Source organism: Halyomorpha halys, unplaced genomic scaffold (genome assembly GCF_000696795.3).
Source record: "Halyomorpha halys isolate HHAL.00 unplaced genomic scaffold, Hhal_1.1 Scaffold2479.1, whole genome shotgun sequence".
In the NCBI taxonomy this organism is placed as follows: Eukaryota; Metazoa; Arthropoda; class Insecta; order Hemiptera; family Pentatomidae; genus Halyomorpha; species Halyomorpha halys.
This window is the reverse complement of record NW_027108430.1, coordinates 53,530-79,950: the sequence shown is the minus strand read 5'-3', so window position 1 is coordinate 79,950 and position 26,421 is coordinate 53,530. Positions and strand designations below refer to the sequence as shown.

The following is a 26,421-nucleotide window of genomic DNA, read 5'->3' as shown; positions in this document are numbered from 1 at the left end:
TACTTATATATTCTTTCCTAGAGCATATTAGTGAACATACTAATCTACGTCGTCCAGAAGGTAAGAGTACTCAATTTTTAATAAAAATTGTATTTAAAAAGAATTGATTTGAATTTTTTTCACACCCATGTGAGTTTAAAAGAAGATGGAATCATGAAAAACTGAAGGCTCCAAGTCAGGGGAGTAAACAGAGTAGTCAACATATCCCAACTAAATGACTCCTTGGTGGTGTTGACCATGTGCGGGTGGTTTGTTGTCATGCAACAAATATACTCCCTTTGTCAGAGAAATTTCAAAGTTTTTCCTTCCACGAGAAGGAACCTTATGATAGTGAGCATCTTGCACTTGGCAAGATTTTTTTATTGAAATATTTCACAGAAATGGATACTATGAGGCAAGTTTTGGTACTGACATGGATCCCTGGTGCTCATTGGGTTCAGGTGACCCTCTCACTACCTCTCAGTGCAGCCAAGTCGTCATACAACACGACAGCCAATATTCTTGGCATGCTTAGCACTAAGTTCTGGCTAAATCTAATCTTATTTATGAACAAAATTCAATTAGACTATAAATTAAATATTTTAACAGAAGCAATATTACTTTGATCAATTGGATTGTTTTTTATCAATCTTCAAATTACCCAAAAGTCATTGGGATTTGTTCTAACAATTAGGTGTAAATAATGCCTGGACCAAGGGCTGCAACGTACTTACAAATGATATCCACAGCCCAATCATTAGAATTAAATTTTATCTTCAAAGCTGGTGTTAACTTGAAAAGTGAGAAGATAATGTTATACATAAAATGAGACTATATTTATATTTTCATAAATAAAAGAGTAAAACATTTCAGTAGCCACAAATACATATTCTATTCTTTTGACATTGGATGTTAGTTGATTACTTTGGAACCAAGTTTTGTCTAGTTCTGCTAATAAATGTAAGTTTTATGGCAATTTGAACTTCAACAATAAAAAATAAATGTTCATGACATATTTTACTTTTTTATTTTCAGAAAAGAAACCAAGCTACTAAGGCTCACGGAGAGATTTCGGAAGTTTACAGTAATGTCTCCATATGAACCAAGTTTAAGTACTGATGGTGAGCTTGATGGATAAATAAATAATAATAAAGTTATATAAATAAGCAATTCTTTCCATAAACAATACTTCTTAATATAAGTAATGGCTGATGATAGGCTAAAACAAAAATTAGAGCATGCTTTACCTGATGGGTCCATAATTACACCGCCTGCTTCCTTTATTATTGTAGCACCTGCAGCCATATCCCAAGCATGGCAACCAAATTCAAGATAGCAATCAGCTCCACCACTTGCAACACTTGTTATATTGTACACTGCTGAACCACTTGTTCTAAAACTATAGTATTTAATTATTATACAATATACATCATTTAATAAATTAACTAAGATTACTATTACCTCTAAATCAGAAAAACAAATTGAAAAAGAGACATGATGGCCCTAAGATGTAGTTCAAGAGAATTATGAATTAAAAACTAGATCTCATTGAATACTATTTAATTAGTTCTATCCCATCATTTATCTGAATCAACTAATCCCAGGATAGCTCCTGCCTCTCAGCAGAAGTTGCTGTTAACAGGAACAAAATTCGAAAATATTGTTATAAGCCTCTGTAACCCAAAAAAAAATATAAGGGAAAAGATCTTGAATATTAAAAAGGAGTCCATTAGAAGAAGACATCTAAAACAAATTTATAGCAAAATAAAGCTGTTGTAAATACTAAGGAGAAAACAGGATAAGACAAAGAAAATAGATAGAATAGCCAATTGTTTGACCAGGTACATCAAATTTTCATTAAGTGAGGATTTTGAAGGTAAAAATATTAGAGATTTTTATATTAGGTTGAAGGTATTCAAGGATTCATTCCCTTAAATGTTTTTCGAACATGAAAGGTCCATTAATTGAAAGCAGAGAGAAATTGCAGACTGATGGAGAAGTTATATCAGGAAATAATTCAATATTGGCTCAGAAGAGTTTCAGAAAATTGAATCACTCAACATACGAGTATGGGTATTACATTGGAACCTCTTAACTTAGAACAGGTAGAAGAAGTTTACTAAATAAAAATGAAACGGCGAAATGTGGGATTTCCATCAGAGATACTTAACCCTTTCAGTGCCGGACGCTGATATATCAGCTGTTGCTGCACTGGGAAAAAGTGCCAGAGTCGATATATAGCGCTTCACATTGCAAGAGAACTCTACCTCAAAATAAATTTATAATACATTATAAATGGTCTAATTTCATAACAAGAGAATTTTAAAAAATAGTTTCAATTACAATGTAAAAATATAAATGAAAATGCAAAGTATATACTATGTAATAAATGGTCTATATAAAATTACGATGAAAAGATCACTTTTAATATGTGCAAATACGTTTTGTAAGAAAAAACTTAACTATTATTTTCTTTATCATCATTTATACGTTTATTATTTATATAATTTTCACAAAATATAGAAAAATTAGAGCCATTGTTTTATTTTCTATTTCATCCTTAATATACTGCTCTATGAATTATGTAAATATTGTTTTTTGTTTGGTTTTATGAGCCTTTATCAAAACCCTAGTAAAATTGTGAAATTCGGCTGGTTATCTTCTCACAGGCACCTCTTTTTCGCCTGCCACTTAAAGGGTTAAAAGAGGAGAGGAGTATGCTCTACTATGAGATCTATAAACTCATTTTCGATATATGAAACAAGGAACAAAAGTCTATTATTAAAAATTATATACAGCCATTTTGTGACAACACATAAGAAATACAATAAACTGAGCCACAAAAATTACAGAGTAAAAACACTATTGTGCATTTAGAAATGTTTTCAATTTTATTTTTCAAAAGAAAAATAATAGCAGCAGAATTATTTTGGGCAATTGCCAAAGATTGCTCCACCTAAAAATATATACTATTGACCACATACTCAAATTTTAAAATAAAATTAATCTGGAAGGAGGAATAGGGGTAGCTATCAGAACAGCTACGAGACTTGATTATAAAAGTATAAAGTGAAAAATCAATCTCAATTCTGGGACACTTGGACCCCTAGGAATAAAAAATTGAAAAATTTCAGCAGCACGTGTCTGACTACATTTAATGAAATATAAATATAAATGAAATGAAATATGTATTTACATGCCTAACAGAACTAAGGAGCTAGAGAAAAAAAATATGAACAAAAGATACATATTTATGCAAGTTTGTATTGGAATTTATTATTTACAAGTTTACAGAAGATGGTTACATAATTGATGTTAAGGAGGAAGCTTTACGAATGGACGTAGGTAAGGAATTCCAAAATGAGGTAGCTTTGTATCTAACATGTCGATGGAAAACATAGGGTGAGGAGATCAATAATGTAGGAGAATTTTTTGGTTTTTAAGGTTTGGAATACAAACGCAACTAGAAGGTTAAAGGGTTATAATATAATATAATATAATCCTTTAGATCTGGGATAGAGCCAACTTTTCTATGAATAATAGTGAGAGATATGAGAACGTCTGGGAATGCCAAAGATGAATTTTCTGAAGCAGTTCATTAATCTTTTCAGTCTCATATCTTGTTCACCAGATTGTCCTCCATACACTAGACATCCACAGTCAAGTTGTGGGAGAATGAGGGAGTATACTAAAAGCAGATGGGTACTTTGTGGAAATAAATCTTGGAATGTTAGGAGCTGTTAAAAGATAGAGATGAATTTCCAGGTTATTTGGCTATTCCATTTTAGGAACTGATCAAAGATGACTCCAAGGTTTTTATATGGTGTTTTGAAACAGGGTGAGTGTGTCGTTGAGTTATAGCAATAGATAGTAAGGAAGGGAATGAAGGAAGGTTTTTGTACCAATGAGAATGGCCTTGGTTTTTGCTGGATTTAGGCTCAACTTATTTTTTAAAGCCCAGCTGTGAATGCTGTCTATGTCTTTCTGGAGCTTACAGGATGCTTCAATCATGTCAGAAGGATGAAAGGATATCTATGTTTGATGGCCATTTACAAATGATACTGAGAGAGGTAGATAACATTAGGTAGGTCATTTATATATATGGAAAATAAAGTTGGTGAGGGGGAGGAACAGAGAAGGGAGTAGTGATGGTGAGGGTGGTTTATTGGGAATAATTACAGTTTGGGAGTAGAAGAACAGGAAGGAGTGAAGACAGTACAAAGAACTATCAGATAAGGAAATATTTTGTAATTTTGACAGGAAGATTATGTGGTCAACAGAGTCAAAGGCTTTTGAGACACGAAAGAGGACAAGGCCTGTGATTTTATGTTGGTCTATAGAGGAATAGAGATCTTGCAAAATGTTCAGCAGAGGCAACTGGGTGGAATGATCAGAACGGAAACCTGATTTGAAAGGGTTAAGGACAGTATTTTGTTCAAGAAATAAGATGAGTTGGGAATGAATTAATCTTTCTAAAGGCTTTAACAGGTTTTATAGGATGGAGATGGGTCCAAAGTCAGAAGTTGTGGAGGATTATGGAACCTGATTCCGCTGTACTTTTTTCTAGGCTGTGAGTAAAATGGAGTTTTAAAGAGAAAAGTTGTAAGCATGAATTATGAAAGTATGAAGAGCTTATTAATGTAGGTTGGATGCTATTAAAAAGATTAATCCCTGTATCTGGCTATTAAGTTAATAGATATGCCTATGTTGAAGTAAAATAGAGCAGAAGTTGATTTAGTTCTTTGGCAAATAATCCAGATTTATTATTCATAGGATTTATTGATTTTTAACTAAGAGCTATATAAAGCAATATGATGGAAGACAATAAAAACCTCCATCAGTCTATGAAATAAAAACTACTATTAATTGAAGCAGTGAAAGTTTTGTTAATTGAAAGTACATATATTATGCTCTAATCTATTAGTAACTAAGGTTGTGGTAAATATTATAGGCACTAAATCTGTATCACTTCACAAACTTTTTAAAACATATATTTGTTTCTCTTGTAACATTTACTAAAATGGAATATCAATGTTTTCATTGTCTACCATTGGATAATTTGATAACAAAATAGTATACCCATGGGCTTCATTCAATATGGTTCGGAAATTTTCCACCATACAGTCCACTTTTGCAGGTTCCCGACTTGAGCCTCCTTCAATGATGACCAGAGCATCAGAAAAAGCTGTAAACAAAATAAATAAAATAATATACTCAATTTTTAATTTGTTTGTCCTCAAGATATTGAAATTAACAACTAGTTAAACTTAATTTTGGTACATATTTAATCTTGCAGGCCTATCAAAGTCACGATAATATAATACTTTACTGACTCCATAGGCTTTAGATTTTCTAGACCAGTGATTCTAAACATTTGTTTCCTTACAGTATACCTTAAATAATTTAACAGCTGTCAGACAATGGCTCTTTTAGAAAATTATTAATCTTCATAATATTTCTTACCAATTGACTCTAAATTCAGTATGAATACTTATTTCATCATTTGAATTGAAGAGGAAGTAGCATTTTACAGAATGCAGAATGTGCTGAGATAAAGTGTTTTTAATTTAGCTTATTGTCAGTGAGCCAGCAAAACTTTAAATTCTTTAAAGTTTGGCATAACAAAAAATCTTTGATATCAGTGTTCTAGACATTAGCTATAGGCACAAGTCTGTATTTTCTTAACCTCTCCAGGAATCCAAAACTATGTCCAATTGGGATGAATTATAGATAAAAACATGACTGATGAACTATATAGAATTAGAGGGATGAAACATTTAGGTAGGTATCATAGCATATTGCTCTAAATCCCTCTGTTGAAGATGTAATTAACATTATATTTCAAAGAGAAGATGGTTGATAGTGCAGTCAATAATGAGTCATAAAGCATAATAATAATATTACTTTAATGCACCCCCAACTATCCTCATCTACAATCAATTATACCTCCAGCATTATACTTCCATTGAAAAAATTAATTATCATTTATTTTTGCAAGCTTTTCCACTCCTCCAGTAACTTTTTAGTCTTTTTCCACTGACATTCTTTCCTGTGTCACATCAATAATATATAAATGTATATACAAATATATAAGACAAAACTGGGGGTTTATGAGTTGATTAATGTTGCGATTCAGAATAGACTTATGTTGGGATTGATTGTTCGGACACTGCAACAAAAACTGTGTCCATACCAAAATGACAAATAAATTAGCTCATAGAAGAGTCTATATTTCTTCAATGTCAGCATTTTTTTTTCAATTTCATTTACACTGACATGACATTTTCTCGTCAAAATCAAATCAATAATTGCAGGTGTAAAATTAAAATATCATATGATTGATAAGGTGAGACATGAGGAAGTTATATATAAAATATTGTACAGCAATGTTATGTGCTCTGAATAAATGTGTATAAAAATGGTTTTGGTGTTTTATAATGAACAATATATCTGTCCAAAACACATCAGATTCACCGATAAATGAGCTTGAAGTAAGAATCTGGGGAGATTAAATAAATATTTTTGACTAGAGTAAATTATATTTTTTAAGGAAAGGTCCCGGAATGCTGAATCCGTCCTTAGTTTAATTTTCTATTCTAAGTTGATTAAAACTTTTAATTACAATTAACTAAGAGTTAAATTAAAAATACAACTTTACCTTTAACTTTGCTAACTTGAATTTTGTTGCCATTCATAAAGGCACCTTCATTTTCAATAGCTGTAAAAAGATAATCAAAAACAGGAAGGTACACTATGCCAACTTTTGGTTCTTTGTTAATATACAATCCAACAGATACTCCAACACATGGATTTGAATGGACAAAATTCATAGTTCCATCCACTGGATCAATAATCCAAGTAGGGTCATCTGTCAACTTGACTTTATTAATTTCACTAGTACTTTCTTCACCAATGAATCTGTCAACATGCATTATTCCAAATATTACTAAGTGAAAAAAGAAACTACCGGAAACTGAAAAATAAAAAACTTTGTTACTTGTGGTTGGGGTAAATAGATTGCAAACCATTGATCAAGATTTCTTCAACCTGCTTATCAGTTTCTGTAACAAAATCCACACGACTTTCTTTGAGATCAACTGTTTTTTCCTTATAAATGTTTTCCCTGACAATCTAAATAAGAAATCACAACTTTATGCAACTATTTTATAGATGAGAGCGAAATTCGTTCATAAAATGCAATATTCATAAAACTTGCATGCACTTAGCCCTAAATATTAAAACTTACTTCACCAACTTGTTTTACAAGTGGTACAGCAGATTCAAAATATTTATGAATATCATGATCCATATTTCTTGATAATATCAATGCCTAAATTTATATATTGTAACCTAAATATCTTTTGCGTCAGAAACAATTATATATCACAACTACAAATCAATCACTGATAACATCATCCTAGGTCACTATAGTGATAACAAATGTGATGAAAATATTTGTAGTGACGTAGAAACAGCTGATAGCTGCTAACCTTCACTTAATGTAGGAACACTTACTGTTACATTTCACGTAATTTTCGTAGTCATCAAAATGGATTTCAATTTTAACATAAATGATTTTATCAAAACCGATATTGTTAAAATAAATAATACTATAATGCCTGATACATTTCATGGAGATAGCAGACAAATAAGGTATATTAGTCAATCAATAGTTTGGTAAGATACATGGTAAACTTATTTAAAATTATATGATTTCTTCTTCAAAAATATTTTAGTTTATTGAAAATGGATAAACCATTTTACTTTTGTTATTCTCAGGTTTTCATAATAGTGCAATGTTCTTTGAGATTGAATTGAAACATCTGATATATCTATCTACTTTATGTTTCTGTTTATTCCTAAATATTTTCTATTTATTTCTTCTGGATTTCAGCTGGAAAAAATGCTAGCCTATCTCATTGGGGGTAGGAATATCTATGTGCTGTAACTTATAGACTTTTTAATCTATGATATAGGGAAAGAATGAATTTATTAATTAACCCTATGGGTTCACAGAAAATTCTACCCTTTTCTAGGAATGCTAAGATCTTTCTAACACTAAATATTAGCTGACTGATGGTCATGTAATCCATATTGTGGGACCCTCCCCACAGCACTTCTCAGTGTTTTATCCTTAAGATTAGTATCTGTTTGTCAAATAGGTATTCCTTGCTTCATTTAAGGTTATAGCCTGCAACAACAGAAATATAATTGGGACGGTTTAATACGTAAGTGCCATTTGTTTCATTATGTACTTTTTTTTAGAGAAATCAAAAGGATTTTATGTGGAGAAGATGGTCATGGTTTGCGGTCAGCAAATAAACAAAAAATGATTTGTTTGTGCCGAAGTTTCGATCTGAATTTCAGATCTCAATCAAACTCAAAATTCAGTTTTATCTAGAACCTCTGCCTACTACTCCCTGATGGAGACCTGAAATTCAGGTCGAAACGTCACCAAAGACAATCCTTGAAAATAATTAATTAGTTAATTTTATAATTTTAAAAAATCATGAATTCCAATTTAGTTGCTAGTATTTATCCTAAACAAATAGAGTAAGAGCATGTATGACTTTCATTCATCGTGTGTTCTTGGAAGAAGAGCATAAAGCCTCTGCTACCTACTAATTTTAAACCAGCAATAATTTTATTAATTGGTCATCATTTTATTTTTGTTATCATTATTAGTTTTGCATTTTTCCCGGTAAAGTCTAGGGAGTATAAGGAGAATAAAATGTTTCAATGGTTATATAAATAATAAAAATGCAACTTCCTACTAAGCCAAAAATGTTAGGAAAGTTATGTTTTATTTTTAAGCGAATTGTACTTATTACATTAAGAAAACCAATTTATTTCTTAATTTAAATATACCGAAAAATGAAACTTCAAATACTACCTACTTCATAGTATTCGTATATTCATAGTAATATTACTATTTTTAGAGGTGGAAAAATACATATCACTTTGGAGGATTCTTAAATAGTAAAAATATAGGGTATGAGCCGCACTTGCCTCATTATTCACATCTGCTTTTATCCTAATACCCAAAATTTCAGGGGTAAGTGCAGAACTTAGTCTAAACCTCAGTAATTTCAAAAATATTGTTACTATTAATACTTAATTCATTAAGTTAATATCTCGCATCAACTTACTGTAAACAAATTTTTAAAAACTTTAACTTAAATGTATTGAGGTTGTTTGCTTTAATAACAATCAACCCTACACACTTTCAAACTTGTAAGAGAACATGTATTTGAATTTACTAATTGTGGAACATTTGAACAGTAAGCATTTGCCTTGTTTTCCACTACACTCAGCACTGTAAGATGACAATAGCTATTTTTAAAAAAAGAACTATTATGCTCTTGTTCCAAAAACACTCATGACCTGATTTACCTTATATATCATCTTTTGGCATTTATATTATAGTCCATTCTGTAATTAGTTTTTATTACTGCTATAAAATTACTGTTTGTAAGTGTTATTTGTTCATTTATAGGTTGTGTCAGGAAATTATGGCTGTCATTCTAGATGAAATGGGTGATGCATCAGCTAAAGCTCAAGGATTATTGAAGCCTATTACCAATACAGAACTTTTGAGAAATAAAGATCATATAGTGTATCTACTGGTTGAAAAAGATGGCAACCAGTAAGTTCATAAATATAAAATAAAATATGACAATTTGATTTTTATGGTTTAATGGTGGTAAATGATTATATAAATTGTTAATATTATAAATTTTGATTTTGGAGGTAAAATTTATGGTTTTCTTAACTTATTGTCCATAATAATGTGTGTATGCGTGTAAAAAGACTGAAATGTCCTTTCCTACTCACAAAGATTTATATTTTCAATTAATAACCAGGTATGCATTTTCTAGCCTTTAAGGCCACACAAAAATCCAATTGGTAATAAATAAACTTATGATTCTCAATCACTATGCTGTGCCATGAGAATCTCCAAGTGTGCAAGATGAAAATTATTATTTACCCGAGATGAATTAAAAAGGAGTAGTGGCTCATCATGATATGAAAATTATTTATTTATTTATATTTCTGTACCATTCTATACCCTTTCCTTCTCAACCAGGAATAGTATACAAGAAAATCTGTCTGTTTGCTGTATTGTTTTTTCCAAAATTAAAAGGCTGATTTTTTCAAAATTAAGCACCAAAGTTACAGGTCAATTGATGATAATCCTTAGAACTCATCATTAGTGTCTGCCTTTTTACTTTAAAGTGGAGTTGGATTATATATTTCCTTCAGTCATATCTGAGTTAGAAAAAAAATTTATCTGTGTTAGGAAACAGTTTTTCAAAATATTACAGAAACAAAAGGAAGAAAAAATTAAAATAAAAAACTTGCAGTTAGCATTGACTTAGTTTTGATTTAATATTTCAAATAATGAGCCTTTGTAATCAACCAAGAAATAATAAATTACACACCCTTCATATTCTGAGGTTTTATGTTTCAAGATTTGTAGATTCCAAAAACATACCAGTTATTTTATTGATTGATATTTACTGATATAATAAAATATAAATTCAAATAATAAACCATTTTGTGGTAATGTTAAGGATTAAAATAAATAAATAAAATAAGTGATAAGATGATTATACTGTCGGCAGTTATGTATTGAAGTGTGACAGTGAATTACTGAAAGAAGTTCACAGATATTTGTAACAAATGGCTGAATCTATGGAAAAATAAATACAAAATTTGTTTTATGTAACTGTTATAGATATAAAATCGTGGAATAATCTCTTCTACTGGATAAGTTTTATGAAATTTGAGTTGATTGAGAGGTATGAGAAGAAAATACGAAAATGTCGTTTGAAGAAGAGCTATTTTTAAAATTTTAGTTTTGATGGTTTGTTGAATATGAATAGTTACGATCTAAATTATATATTTGGGTTTATTACTTTTTTAACAAATGCATCATCTAGCAAATAAACATATTTTAGAAAACAGAATTCTTTCCCATAATACATCAATAATGTACTTTTTAATTAATTATTTAGAATAGGTTATTAGTTGTTACTTATATTTTACTAACCTTTACAACCTTAACTTAATATTCTCACATTGTCATCTAATTACTTAAAATGTTTTGGGATTGTTTTTCAATAATATAGAATAGTTTATTATTTGTGTGACTTCCTATGAGAAGTTCCTTCATCTCTTGAATACTGTAAGCTGAATTTGGGGGTTATTTTCTTGTTAAAACTTAGAAGATGATCCAAGCAGTATTTTAATTTTAATTTAGTGATAGTATCTGTTATAATATCTCTAGTTAGAAAGATAATAAACCCAAATATATAATTTAGATCATAACAAAGAAGAAACTATTCATATTCAATAAACCCTCTAAACTAAAATTTTAAAAACAGCTCTTCTTCAAATGACTGGTGAATGAACTGCTCCAAACTAATTTTACTCAAAATCACTTTCATAAAAAAAAATACAATAGTTTTATGTTTTACACTTGTGTGCTTTAAAATCATCATACTACTTTATTTATATTATGTATAATGTATGTATATGTAGGTAGGTATAATATTACCTCATAATGTGCAGTAAATTAATAGTTAAGAATTGTATGTAAGGATCTAAAGTGAGTTTACTTAATTTAAGGATGTTAATAACTCAATACAATGGAAAATGTTATTTATTGATACATTTATATTTTAGGGAGAATAGCTTGATTGCAATCTGTAATGCTCTTATTTACAGTAGACCTTAATTATTATATGGCTCACTATAGCACAGATTCAGATGTAATGTAGCCCTGTTGTCCTAAAATAAGATGAAAATATTTTAATTGAAGAGTAAGGCAGTGTCTAGTATTTTCTGTTATCAGTGCCTTATTGATTGGGATGGAAGGGCATAAATCATTTATTCTGCCCATAAAATTGCCAATGGATCTTCCATTAAACCAACAATTATGAATGCAAAGCAAAAGGGCTTAAAGCAACTTAAAATAAATGATATTTTTGAGAAACGATTACATGAATAAACAAAGTATATTTTATTTTTAACTATTAACTTAATAAACAGTTTTTTTTTATGTAGAACCTTTATTACATATGTATGGGTACATTTCTTCCAATTATATATAATTTTCCACCCTAATCCCCTCCACTATTGTGCAGGTACCCCTATAATGTTGTTGGTTTTATTTCCCCTTAACCTGCATTATTAGGGACCACTGTATTTGGAATTCATTGGGACTTGGGCAAGTTTTTACTTTTTTTTTTGTTCATTTGTTTTCATGTATGATATTAATGTAAGTATTTATCCTTATTGCTTCTATTCTGGTTATTTTGTATTTTATTCTATTACGATTTATTATTTATTGCTTTTGCTGTTGTGAATAATGCTTATATAAATTTATTGATTGTTTTCAAAAGTTATGTGTGTCCTTTAAGTTTTGTAATTCTGTCTTTACTGACTGAAACTTATATGACCTTTTAGTGGAAGAGGGTCAGTAGTTGGCATGCTGAAAATGGGAAGAAAGAGCCTTTATGTTTTTGATGAGTATGGCGACTGTCACAATGTGTTATGTTTATGTGTTCTTGACTTTTATGTTCATGAAAGCAGGCAAAGAATGGGCTATGGGAAGATTCTTTTTGACTACATGCTTGAGGTATTTTCTAGTATCATTATATCTAATTTATTCAATTTGTAATAATTTTATTTCTGTGATTGTTTTTTGAACTATCATAGTCCGTTAAACATTATTTTTAATCTCTATCCAAAACATTACTCCTTCCTTATCATGAAATTAATTGTTATTAGGTTTGGATTTTTTTATTACTATGGGTTCATTGGTTCTGCTCAAGCTTTATAGTAACTCATTAATATATTTTTCGATTTGAATCATTGTTACCAAGCTTTATCACTTTCAATTACAGTTATCTTAATTCTAATGTTTTTAAAAATTCTGGTTAAATTTTTATATTCTTAATACTTGGATACATAGCTCATAGTTCTTGACTATTTTGCAACCACTATCAGCAAAAGTGTGTAAACATGTAACTGCCAACTCCAACTTTTCAAAGGGAGACAAAAATTTTCATTTTCATTTGTTTGAGATTTTTTTTTTTTTAAATACATATAGTAGCAAGTGATAGACTATTTACTGGGTAGAGAGAGAACTAACAATAAATTCTTGTACACAAAGATAAAACAGTAAAATTACTCTCAAATCAAACCGTTATAGATTTGTCTGGTTTAAAACTTTTTTTGATGATATTTTGAGGAAAAAAATGGTATTAAATTATTTTATACAACCAAGAAAACAATTTTTTTTTTTATAAAAATAGGAATACTTAGAAAAAGAATTTGATTTTGAATGTTATAGAATTATCCATGTATTGTTTAGACTGTTAAAAATATGTATTGACAATGTTGCATGATTAAGTGAATTAAAGTTAGGAATCCAAAGTGCCATCCCTGAGAAGAATATTCAACTATATTTACATAAAAAATTATTTTCTGTTTGATCCCTATGTATATTACAATAACTAATTGAAGTGCCATTGTTTGGTTGATAAATTTGTCTAATTTTCAAAATCGAAAGTAGTGTCAATTGTGTCTGTTCTGAGGTTTCATATATTTACTGAGTCTTCTTCACTGCCAATAGAAGATTAATCAAATGGAGAGGAAAAGATTCAGTTAATTATCCAAGTGGTTTTTGAAGAAGATCATCCACCACTATTAGTAAAGATGTAGGAGATAGAAAAATTGTCTTGCATCATAAATGAATCATTTACAGTATTAAGGGAGTATGAAAAACAAAACGTTTTTACAGGATAAACTTAAAATTGTTTATCTGTAATTTGAAGGGAGTTAGAATCACAGTTTTGCAATCATTACTTTGGGGTTTGACATTCTTTTGTATGATAAGTTCTCGTGTTTATTATACTGTCATTTATGGTGTTCCAAAGCATACTTGATTTGATTTATTGTTTGTGGATCTGGCAAAGTTCATATATATTTTAGAATATTTTTGAAGCGAAACTTGTGTGACCAGTGGGATGGCAAAAAAGAACAATACAGAAAAAATGCGAGCCTTTAGAGAAGGCTAAATTTTATTTCTTTGAATTTATATTATATACTTTTCAACAGTATAATTTTTTGTTGAAAAATTCAAGGTAAAATTGAAGACTAACAAAGATCAGTCTATAATCAAATCAGACACTACCATAGACATAGTAAAACTACCATAAACATTCTCTGGTTATTAAGAAAATTTAGTCAAAATTATTTATAACCTACTTCAGCTATCATGAATCCATAATTTCTTTCTTATAATATGAATTAATGGAAATTGAAAAATTAAAGAGATATTTCTTTTAATTTAGATAGATTTCTCTCAATCAAATTTCATTTCCTGATCGTGAAGTAACCAAGTCAACAAATTCTAGAACCTAAAAAGTTGCACCTCAATGGGCAAGATTCTCCTCACTTTAGTTTTTTTTTTAAAGTAAGGTTTTTGGTTATTAGATTTTTTAAGGATCCAAATCCGATTTTCATTATTCTATTTGCTCATTGTCGTATAATATACTTCTTTCCTTCCTGTACTACTCTTTTTATAATTAATCAATTATAATGAATGATTAGTATAAGTAACAGTTAGTTAAGGGAGTTGGTATAAAACACTGACCCTAGCTAATAATAGTTGCTTATTACATTGGAAGTACCTTATGTACTCCAACTAGAGCAGGAAGGATAACCTATTGTGCACTTTTCTAGCCAAAGTGAAAGGTTGAGGATTTATTTTGTGGGTTTTAGTTAGATATTTTTAGTTGTTAATGTCTTGGTTTAGCCTTCTCAAGTGTATTAGTTATCTGCAACTAACTAATTATTTATAAATTTTATCTTGATTGTTTTTGTATTTTTGATTTAAATTTATTATAAATACTCTTTTTCTCTAGGAGGAAAATATTAAACCTGTAAAGTTAGCCATTGATAGGCCTTCTGAGAAATTCATAAGCTTCCTCAAAAAACATTATGGCCTTGAAAATATTGTCAGGCAGACAAATAATTTTGTTGTGTTTAGTGGATTTTTCACCAATTTGAAAAACGATTCCTCTACAGGTGAGAAGAATTATTTTTTTTTTTCACAAAATGAAAACGTTTTCATTTAGTTTAATAATAGTATATACTATTTGTTCATTTGGAAAATCTATTATATAAACTACATCTAACTAGTGTAAACTTAATTTTAATAAGTCCAAAAGTTAGTAGAGTCTATCTAACTTAGGTTTACCTGGGAGTTATTAGAACGAGTGACACACTAGCCTAACTAGGTGACATCTTAGCACTCTCAGCTACCCTTCTTTTTGTAAACACTATTATTAGTTAATTTTTGGTGTATTATTATTTTATTTTATTCTTTTGCAGAAAATTCCCCAAGAAGGAGTTATGGAAGTCCTTACAGGTATGGCTTGTAAAAATATTGTGTAACATTACATTTATGGATTTTTACTTTATTTGGGTCAGGTTTTCATAAGTTTCTTAATTGTAAAGAAGAATTAGATTAAATATAAATTTGAAAATGAAAATAATAAATATCTTTGTAAATAAAATTTTGACTTAATATCTCTAGTATATTTTGTTGATATATAAGTATACATTTTTAAATAACTGAGAAATCAAAACTACAACTTTTCATAGCATCGAATAATGAATTCAAATATATATATATATTTTTTTGTGATTATCTAATTTCTAACATATTTTACTAAATGTATGGTGTATTAATTTACCATTTCACTCTTGACTATATTCTTACCATTTTATATTTGTTCATTTCTTAACCTTTGGATGTTTATTTTAGAATTCACACTAGTTATCATTTTATTAATCTTGCTTGATAAAATACATTATTATAGATAAATTAATACTGTAATACATTAATATAACTTTTTCATAATTTATGAAGTTGGAACTGACAGCAGAATCCCAAAATGTAATTTTCAATGGTCTGGGGGAAAAAAATATGAATTCTATTAATATTAAACTTAAGAAGATTATTTTATATAAATACAATTTAAAAACATGAGATTAACCAGACCCTTAATATTTTTACCAATAATCAACAATTTATTCTTTTATTATATAGGATTTGGAGGGTTTTGTTGCAACACGCCGGCCTGGTCCATCCAGGGGTCTCGGTCTGCTTTTTCTACTTCATCTGCTCCCGGTGACTTGCCAATGAAGGGAGGGCTTGAACACCTGGCCCTTCCTGACAAAGTGTATTTCCTTCCACCCTTAAATGAACTGTAAAGAACTTCCTCCCACTAACACATTTTTGGCTTGTCATTCACTGTCCATCTTTTCCATAGGTTCGGGGTCTCACCAATCCTCTTGTAGAGTCCCTCTGGTAGCACTACCACCCCCTGCCTCTTTTCACATCAAATTTAACAAAATCATCCTTTAGAGTGATGTCTAGGGGCATTGCTCTGGCCAGCACCTGCTCCGCTTAATGTGATGCTGTTCTATGGCTCTTTGTGAGCAAATCTCTGTATGGTGACTAGGCTCCTTTCTTAGTAGTAGTGTACCACAGGATACCCAAGACCACACCGTTATGGATGTTCATCGTGGACAACCCAAAACATACCCTCTATCCTGCTTAGTCTATTTAGTGATTTGGCCATCCTATCCCTCAAGTATCCCAGGTGAAGAGTGGCATCGAATCATCTTATATCCTTATACTGAGGTACATTACCTGGTTTAACCCTCTTTCCTTAAATATCTAGAATTATAGGATGAGCCCTGTCTGTGGAGCCTCTTTTGAGTCTGCCAGGTTGTTGATGTATGGCTTCGCAAGGAACCCTCTGTCTTCTGATTACTCCAGCAACTCATCAAACACTAGTTTCTACAGGCCCAGACCAAGGACCAAGCCCTATGGCCATCTTCTCTTGATTTTCCTCTTGATCTTTTAGTAGTTACCTCTGATCCAGGCACTCCTGTTATTGAGGTAACTAGCTATAAGGGAGTATAGGTTATATAGTATAGGTGGTGAATAGTATATTGTACCTTTTTACTTTATTCAATACAATATAACTATACTAATACTATGTAATACTAAGCCAAGATCATTACATTGTTAAGACCGTCAATTTTCCAGGACTAGTTTTTGGTTTCATTTTAAGGTGTTTTTGATGGTATGGTGTTATCAACCCTATTCTTAACCCCCAATGTGGAGAAGCAGGAGTTATGTCAGATAGGTTCGTTTACCTCCCTCCCTATATCTCTCAGAGTAAGGACATTACTGTCAAATATAAAGTAAAAAAAATTATGTATCATAATTAGGATACAAGAACCATATCAAATGTAACAATTATAAAACATTTTTCATTACGAAACAGAAATACTAAAATATATTATTTGCCTCAAATGTTAAAATATGAATAAAATAGTAGGATATATCAGTTATTGGGATTCTACTGTAAACGTTATTGATTATACAACAGAGAAATATCATTCTAGAATAGTTTACTAAATAATGACATTTTATTTTGAGCAGGCTTCTGTCAGTTCATCTCTTATTATTTGTCTTTTAATAATAATTATTAACATGTGCTGATTTTATGCAGAGCTACCCTTGATGATAAAGTAACATACAATGGCCGCTTTACAGCTCATAAAAGGGAATCAACAATTGGAAAGGTTCAGTATTGTTATTAATTTTGTTCCATTAGTTTTCTTTTGAGTATGGCTTGATTTACCTTTTTTCGTACTTACCTTGATATTAACATCATCTTGTAGTATGGTAATCTAGGTAATAAATGGTAATGCCTTTTACTTCTTGTTTACGTATTTTTAATGTTTTATTTTCAGATAATACATTCATCTCCAGTGAGCTAAAGGATATTTGTTTTGTGGTGTGTATTATTAAAAGTTTTTAGGGCATGTTGGGGGTATAGAAGTTCCATGATAATTGCATGAGGTTTGTTCCCTTCTTTTTAATTGGTACATATTTCTATTACTTGCTATTGCACATACAGTTTGAAATCTATCTTCATTTTTTTTTTAAATTTCAAATAGTTGTAGACACGGGTTAAAATCTTGCACACTGGCTTTCGATTTAAATATATTTCGAGTCATGTCAAAAATTTGTATATATTTTAGAATATTAATTTATTTTCTAATAGTATTATTTATGTAGCTTACAAACTTTGTTTTAGAGACCAATTGGTAGATTCTAATTATATTCCATTTTTTATTATTTATAATTATATGCCTTATAATTTAATGCCCTATTGAAATGAAAGTTGCAGTCAATCGATAGTTGTTATTTCTTATTTCAATCTATAGATAGTTATTAACAGCATGTGCATGAACTCTGTGACCTATTGTGTTTACTATAATTTAATGAATACGGGTTGATCCTTAATATTTTTACCTAAGTGGGAAGTGTTTTTTTCTCTTTATATTTAACATTGAAGTACAAAATAATAATCAAATTTCTTTTATAAATATTAATACACTGGATATCCTTTATAATGGCCTTCATCAGACTAGGCATTTTCGACCATTATAGCTGATCGTTGTTATAACTAATCACTGCATATATCAAGTAAATGTGAAATTAGAATTTAATAAAATTAATAATAAATTAATTATTACAACAAAACACTAATAAATTGGTTTATTTGCAGAATGTATAGAACTTTATTTTTTATAAAACAATGAACATACATGACAATTCTAAAGATACACATCATGGTAAAAAATCTGGTTCATCCATTACATCAAATTCAGAATGTTTAATGTTAATTGTTGACGTTTTAGATATTTCTTCTTCTGAAATTTGCATGGTGCTACAAGAAATCCCCTTTCCCTTTAGCCCTTCAGCTCCCCGTAGCAAGCAGAATGGGACCTGAGAAAGTGGAATTGCGGTTTCTTTGTATTTTAAACCATTTCAACCATAGCTCATCAATTTCTTTGGATGGAATGATGGTGTTTCTTAACTTTTGAAGAATCCTTTTCTACAAGATCTCGAATCAAGGCCCTATGTTTCCTAATTGATGATAAGGTGGAGTAACTTTCATTCAATTCTTTAACCAAAATGATGTTAGTCTCACCATTTTCATTGAAAGTAACTAATATAAATCTTCTCCTCCACAGTTGTTTTTTTATTATAAGACATGATGCCTCTCTTAAAGGAAATCATAATTCCCTGGAGGGAAATGAATTATCTCCTCCTTCAAAACGTGGATTTAAAGTAAAAAAGAAACTTTAAAAAAATTTTGTAGTCCAGTGGGTTGTTAAAATGAGACGTTTTAGTCAATCACTCGTTATGATTGTGTTTACTATATCAATTAATAAATACCATAGTAAGGCTCGCAAAATCAAGGGTCCGGAAATTCTCGACAGTATAACCTATATCTTGTTATATCCGAGATCTTTATAAATGATATCCAGTGTATTTATTTACTTATCAGCATATTCAATTAGAAAATCAAGAATATTATCCTGTGATGGAGTGAATTTCAGATTTTCTTAGGAAATGATAAAACATAATAGAATCCCATTTTGTATTGGATTAAAAAATATTACACTGCAGCATAGCAGGTTCTTGACTCAGTGTGGTGAAGCTGACTGGAGGGAACTCCATGACAAAGAATGTTGGAAGGAATTTCAGTGTATACTAGAAAGCCTGGTCTTGTAGCATAAAAAATTCAATTTCCTTGAGGGTAGAATCTAGCAATAAGTGAAGCAAAGATAATTATAATGAGTTAAGACATCACACCTTTCTCGTTAAGAGAAAGATCTTAATATGTTATAGACTGCTTCCAGAAACTATAACTATAATGTGAAAATTTGATTCACAGTTCATCAAGTGTACTGGATGGAATAATTTTCAATTAGAACATCTCAAGGAAAAGACTTGAAACACTTTTTCTATTTGAATTCTACATGCTTCTAATAATAATTTTTCATCACATTTACTATTTCAATTTTATTAATATCTCAAACCTAAACAAAAACAATGGATCTGTTGCTATCTATGGTTTGTCTTTGGGATGTTTGAAGAAACATATCTCTCGATAACCTTGTATCAATTTATGTAATCCCACATTCCTATCATATCTCTCATGTTCAAATATTCTGCCCACTTTTACTATATATTGGGTTGTTTCATATGAAAGGTTATTTATTAAAAGAACTTTATGAAATAAAAATATTTTTTTTCAAAATATTTACCCTCATTATTCATTTTCTACAACATGTTATCAACTTTTTAATTCCAGAACTGAAAAATTCAGGGTTTTGTGAAGAAATGAAGTCAAAAAATGTGTTTTTGACCTGAGAATCATTTTCAAAAATTTTACTTTTGTAGAAGTTATCCAAAATTCTTAATAAATGTAAACCTGTTGGAGATAAGTCTGGTGAGTAAGGTGAGTGTGGAAGGACTTCTTGGAGGACACAGCTCATTTAGTTTCTTCACTACTTTCTGTTGTGAAACATGAGGTTCCTTCCGATTAACCAATGCAGGTTGGCTCTTGATGCGTTATATCAATATCACTGCAGTACGATGTGGATGTGATGGTTTCACCTCTGGGCAAAAAGTATAAATGAATTATTCCTGCCATTGACCACCACACAGAAACCAATAATTTTTTCGGATGCAAATTTGGTTTTAGCATGTGTCCCTGTCTTTCTTTGATATTTAACCACTGATCTGACTGACACCAGTAGTCATATACAATCCACTTTTCATCACACATGAGTATCCTTTTGAGAAAAGACTCAGTTTTTTGCTTAGTAAGCAGTGAAAAGCATGTCTCATAATGCTTGAGCTCCTGTTCCTTGTTCATTAAGTTCATGAGGTATCCATAGATCTACATTTTTTTACTTTACCAATGGTCTTTATATGTTAATACGCTTGTATCCTGTTGTGCTGCAAGTCCTTTAACTGTTTGATAAGAGTTTTCTTCTCACAGTAAGTCTTAAGTTCATCATCGTCTATTGCTGGTAGAGGTCTTCCTTAGGGTTGGTTATCCAAATCTGTCACCAGCCAAAAATTTTTCAAATCACCGGTGAATGGTCTGTTCTTTAGAGCACCCTTCTCTAAATGCCGCAATACCACATGTTTCTTGCAGCTTGGGCTGCTGAGTGTCCAAATTAAAACTAAAAAAAAAATTCTCAAATTTTCAGGTTTCCATGGTCATATTTTATGGCATACTAAACAATAAACAGTCAATTGGAATGATATTTAATATAACCAGAAAAAAGAGGATTAATGATGGCTCATTATAATCTGTAAATATAAGCGTAATGAACAACAAAAGTCCACTAAACCCATCTTGAATTTCTTAAATATTAAAAATGAACATTTTATGTGGAATGACCCAATATTTACTTACTTATCTATACTTAAAGTAATTTTCCTTTATTTAAACCCTGCTTTTGTAAGTAATCCTTTCAAATTCTATGTAAATAATCCTCTGTCTATATGTTTAACTGTGTACTTTCTAATTAGAAATAAATTGTTGTGGAAAGTAGGGAAGGTTTTATAAATAAAGACAATGAGAGTGTGTTTTCATTAATGGATGCCAGGACAGACTGCTCTAGGCCCAAAAGGAAGCCAAGCTATCCTATGCCAGAGCAGTGTCATTATCTACCGTTTTATTGACAAACCAAAATAATAAAACCTATTTTCTATATAAAAAAGCATTTCTTCTTCTTTTTTTTTTTTTTTACATTTTATGACTCTAAAGCTCAAATTCATTTTATAATTATTCTAATATTATAGGGTAATTAGAATTATAGTATAATTAAGTGATATAATTACATTATATTATACTTATTCTAGAGGGATGAGTTGTCCAAAACAGATATTATTGTTGTATCTTATATAAATTCATAATATAAGTCAGAATCATTTTTTTTAATGTTTCAATAATATAACAGTATCAATAAAATGACTGCCACAAGTCGAATGAATTTACCCGCTATTAGAAAATGAATATGTACATACATGTATCCAAACATTTATTTGAATTAATGGAATTTATTTACACAATTTTGTTTTCTATGCATACACAAAATATATTAAAAATTTATTTAAAAACATAAAATAAGGGAATTTATAACCATGGAGTGGCAAGGAGTCCAAAATGTGACACAGTGGAAAATGACTTCATCCTATTACCATTTCACTGTTCAGAATAAATCCCTTATTAGATCAGGAATACTTTGTATAGGAATAAAAAAAAAAAAAAAAACTGACAATTTCTTTGATGTGATTACGGTGTTGTTACTGTAGGTTTCATTAATAATATGGTTGTCATCTTTCAGTGACACTTTAACACACTGTTTCAGCAATTAAAAAAGTGACCTACATATTTATATCAGAATATAAACCTGTAAAATAACATTTTCTTAATTTTCAACATTTATTAGGTATCTGTTCAAAAAGGTTTATATATCTTGTAATGTCAAAAATGTAGCTGCCTATGTTCGATGCAGAGGGGTCTGAAGTTATTTGTACTCAGGCTGACATTTAAAAATTGTCAGTTAGGAGGTGTGTCCATTAGAAGAGGTTTCACCGTATCTATATAGTTCAACTCAGTACATAAAAATTGAAGATTACTTGTAAAAAATATCTGTGTATAAAAAAAATTGCAGTTTCTATGATCAATATAGTGATGTATATAAAAAAACCTATACCACTAGCACCCACATAAGGTCAGAGGTTCAGCACTTAGTACTATATTTGTATATAGCATGTATTAAGACTAATTAAAGTTATATTTTAGATAAAATGAACCAAGATTCTCTCCATTGCATTTTTTTACCAAATTGACTATTGCATAATAAAAAGTTACCTGTTTTTTTTTTTGTTATTTGTTTGTTCCAAAGACAAAAGGATCAAGTGCTAATCGATAATCAAGTAGGGAGTCTGTTTTTAGAAATGATCTTTCAAATTTTTAATTGTTCACATGCCATCATTGTTCATAAATTATTTATTTAGGAGCATCAAATTTTTATGAAGTTTAAATTGTTGCTTGATGCATTAAAAAAGGTCTTTATTGCAGTTTCTTGATATGAAAGATATATTAAATCATTTTAGACACGATAGTTATGCTTGTTTTAATATATTATAAGGTATAAAATTTCTCAATCTATGAAATATGAGATTATTCTCATAATAATTATTACATTTTCATATTTGTTTACAAATACTATATTATAATATTTAGACTTGATAATTATTTATATTATACATTAAAATGATGTATGAAACATGTTGCAGTGCTTGAACTGGAGCAGCCAAGATAAATCCTGGCTGGCACAAGTTGCACCTAACCAGCTGTACACTATGCCACATGCACTTGCCTCTATGCCTCCTGCTTCTCCGGGTGTCAAACTGTTTTAAAATATTAAAAAGTGTGGTTCCTATTGTTTTGAGTACATGAATGTGGGCAATATGCAATATTTTAATGTTTTTATATTTTGGTTAAAAAATTTTTAACTATCATTTGTAACAAAATCTGTTAAATTGCTCTAGTTTTAATCTTTATCAAAATACCAACTAAATTTATATGACGATTTTATACCACAATCGAAATATTAACATAAATCATTTTTCTTTCCTATTATTTATGTATTTTGATAATTACTTGCATTATTTTATTAGTGCTACTATTGGTATGTTACCTTCTAGACCAAATGTAATTATATGGTCATTTTAAGAATTGACCTGAGAAATTAGGGCGTAAAAAGGAAATTCTTCAAGCCTTTCAAAGTGCCTTTTTTTCTCATTTTTATAACTGAAATTCTGTACTGTTTTTTCTAAGAGTTTTATAAGATCTTATAACTTTATTTGTTATTTTATGTACCTGTTAACTTGTTATTTATTTATGATCAATTATGCATTAAAGTATAGCATAATTTTTTCGTTAATCTTTAAATGTTATACCAAGATTCTCATTTATCATGTTAGAAGTTCTCTTTAGGACTAACCACTTTATTAATTTTAAAATTATGTAATTTCATTGTAGTTTATCTATTGTTATTATGAATTGTTAATCTATGTTGATTATACTCAGGATCTTTTATTGTATCATATTCCTAAATTAATAATTTACCAGCATTAATCTGTAATCTCAATATCTTTTTTCTAACCCAAGTTAGTTTTATATGTTATTATAAGTACTTAAAATATATTTAACAAACAAGTAGCTTCTATAAATCAGTATTATTTCTTAAAACTTAACTGTGATTTTTAACCTAAAAATATTATTTGTAAAAATTAATAATCTCAACTTTTATACTTTTACTTGGTTTCTTCTTTGGGTTAGTAGGTTTTTATGGCTTTGGCTTTTTATTTATTTAATTCTTGAATTTCATAAAAATATATTGTCACATTTTATTTATTTATTTTATTTTTTATCATTATTCCTCTAACAAGCAAGTTTTAAAGGAGGTCCTTAATCATTTTTCAATAACACAGGCCTACAACCAAACATTTGTCCTAATAATTTAGCTGATATTTGGTGCTTTTTGATATACTGGAACACATAACTCCTCTTTCTTCCTTCACAGAGATTTTTCATAAATCTGTGATATCTCAACTGCAAAACTCACATTCTCCACTTCGTTAAATTATATGTTAAACATGAAAAATTTTTAATTTCAATAAAACAAAAACAAGGTTTTTAACTTTCTTTTTTTTATTATTTTTTAATGTAATTCAGTCACTAAACATTAAATTTTCAAAGAAATAATGAAAGTTTGTTTCAATAATGAAACATTTTTCATGTTAATTATAAAATTTGTTGATTGGAGAAGTTTGTCGAGGGGTGCGGTTAACAAAGAACAACATAAATAAACAAAACAATATTTATTTATTTTATGCTGACGTTTCGACCTTAGTTTCAGGTTTCTCCAATCATTCATCTACGGTCAACTATCTACACCTCATAAAATTTGTTGAAGTGGAGGCTGCATTTAAAACCTTCATATATAATACCAATTTTGTAGCACAAAAACTGTATTATTTCTAAACACTTATCAGTTCCAAATAAAACTCCCCCTCAGTTTGTGGTGTGGACACGGACCTCCAAGTGCAACCTGTTGAAACAGGAACATACTTATTTGGTCTCAGCAGTCACCTTCTGATGCTAAACTGGATTGAAGCCATTATATTTTATTAATTTATACTAATGCTACTCATTTTATCATTACAGTCATATCGTTTGTAGTAAATTCATCCACTGTGGGTACCTACTTGTGTTGAAGCTAATAAAAATAATTTTTTTCTGTTTGAGTTTTGGAAGTGCATTTGGAAACAATGTTTCACTACCATGATACCATTACCAGTAATGCTGCTTCATCTGTGGTGAATATATACAATCTAGAAGTAAAAATTAAATATAACAGATTACACTAGTTTCCAGAGGTTATTGGGAAATTCCTAGGTAATATGATGGACCCCAACCTTATGAACATTATATAATACACTTTGAAAACTTTTCAAACTCAAGATTACTACATGAGTTTATAGGTTAACTTCTAACATTTTACAAAAAACTTTGAGAGTGTTGGAACAAAAAGGGGGAATGTTCCACCAGGACTTCAAGGAGATTCAACTAAGCTATCCTATCAAGATAAATGGGATATGAATATGATTGTGGAATATTGCTGGATGCTACAGGGTGAATCACCTAGAGTCACATACCTAAAAGCACTCAAAAAGAAGAAAGGACATTTTCTTAAAAATAAAGTACAAAAATAATATTTTTAATGTTTTTACACTGACCAACTTAATTTATATCTTTACAGGTTTATGTAAAATATTTATTTGATGAATGAAAATTTTTGGTTGATTGTTGTTTTTAAAATCATTTTTATTTCATTATTATACTTACTCGAGATTGAACACAATCTGTTCGTTATTGTAAAAAACAAAGTTAATATTCGGCTTCAGCTAAAATAGTCATTTTAAGGTTGAGAAAAAAAAAGGAAACTAAAATGCTTACCTTTATCATGTGTACTTCTGGAACTCTGGGAAATCCCAAACTGCCATTTTTGCTGGTCGTGTTAATTCTCTGATACTCTAGAGCTCAAGTTAGCTTTACCTATATTTTAAAAGCCGCCTGGGGTACATACACACAGGATGGAATTCATTAAACACTTGAAGATATTCTTATTTTAGGTAATTTTGTTTAAATGATTGGATTTTGGTAGCATTATGTTTCTTTTTTTCTATTTACAAGCATATATACTAATGAGGAAATACCCATACTCCTGAACAATTTAAAATAAAATCGAATAGGAAATAAATTCAAACAGATTTGTAGTTGTGCTTTCAATTATTATAATGACTATAATGTATTATTAAAAAAAAAAAAAAAACAGTATTCTTATCTTCAGTATTATTTCACAGTTTTCAAAAATATTAAAGCAATAATGAAAGGACTG

The 26,421-nt window shown here is 29.6% G+C and overlaps 3 protein-coding genes across 8 annotated transcripts in view; 2 read left to right on the top strand and 1 right to left on the bottom strand.

Annotated features, from left to right (window-relative positions):
- Positions 1–1,106, top strand: part of LOC106691546 (centrosomal protein of 78 kDa) — a 21,495-nt gene extending 20,389 nt beyond the window's left edge. For both annotated transcript variants that reach the window (XR_010843246.1, XR_010843244.1), the window contains one exon: positions 1,015–1,106. The gene's annotated coding sequence lies outside the window, so the exon portion shown is untranslated. The remainder of the gene's footprint in view (positions 1–1,014) is intronic.
- The window catches only part of LOC106691547 (inositol monophosphatase 1), a 9,345-nt gene extending 1,920 nt beyond the window's left edge, over positions 1–7,425 (bottom strand). Inside the window, exons 1-5 of the mRNA XM_014437347.2 lie at positions 7,226–7,425; positions 6,977–7,110; positions 6,638–6,897; positions 5,059–5,164; positions 1,227–1,378 (exon numbers count right to left, since the gene is read on the bottom strand). Coding sequence (XP_014292833.1) covers positions 1,227–1,378; positions 5,059–5,164; positions 6,638–6,897; positions 6,977–7,110; positions 7,226–7,288 — 715 coding nt within the window. The 5' untranslated portion in view covers positions 7,289–7,425. The remainder of the gene's footprint in view (positions 1–1,226; positions 1,379–5,058; positions 5,165–6,637; positions 6,898–6,976; positions 7,111–7,225) is intronic.
- A 31-nt stretch (positions 7,426–7,456) lies between these two features.
- LOC106691548 (alpha-tubulin N-acetyltransferase) lies at positions 7,457–23,513 on the top strand. Of its 5 annotated transcripts, XR_010843247.1 has the most exons (9): positions 7,457–7,632; positions 9,476–9,625; positions 12,451–12,622; positions 14,916–15,078; positions 15,385–15,421; positions 17,583–17,655; positions 17,827–17,935; positions 18,781–19,024; positions 23,252–23,513. XR_010843247.1 is itself a non-coding variant. In XM_014437349.2 (8 exons), exons 1-7 carry the CDS (start codon positions 7,529–7,531, stop codon positions 17,851–17,853), a joined length of 726 nt encoding a protein of 241 aa, XP_014292835.1. In that variant the 5' UTR covers positions 7,457–7,528; the 3' UTR covers positions 17,854–17,870; positions 23,252–23,513. The 5 variants fall into 5 exon arrangements, 3 of the variants coding, with proteins under 3 accessions (XP_014292835.1, XP_014292834.1, XP_024218684.1); XM_014437349.2 differs by lacking the exon at positions 18,781–19,024 and having other exon boundaries at positions 17,827–17,870; XR_001344804.2 differs by lacking the exon at positions 18,781–19,024 and having other exon boundaries at positions 7,458–7,632.
- Positions 23,514–26,421: the final 2,908 nt, after the last annotated feature.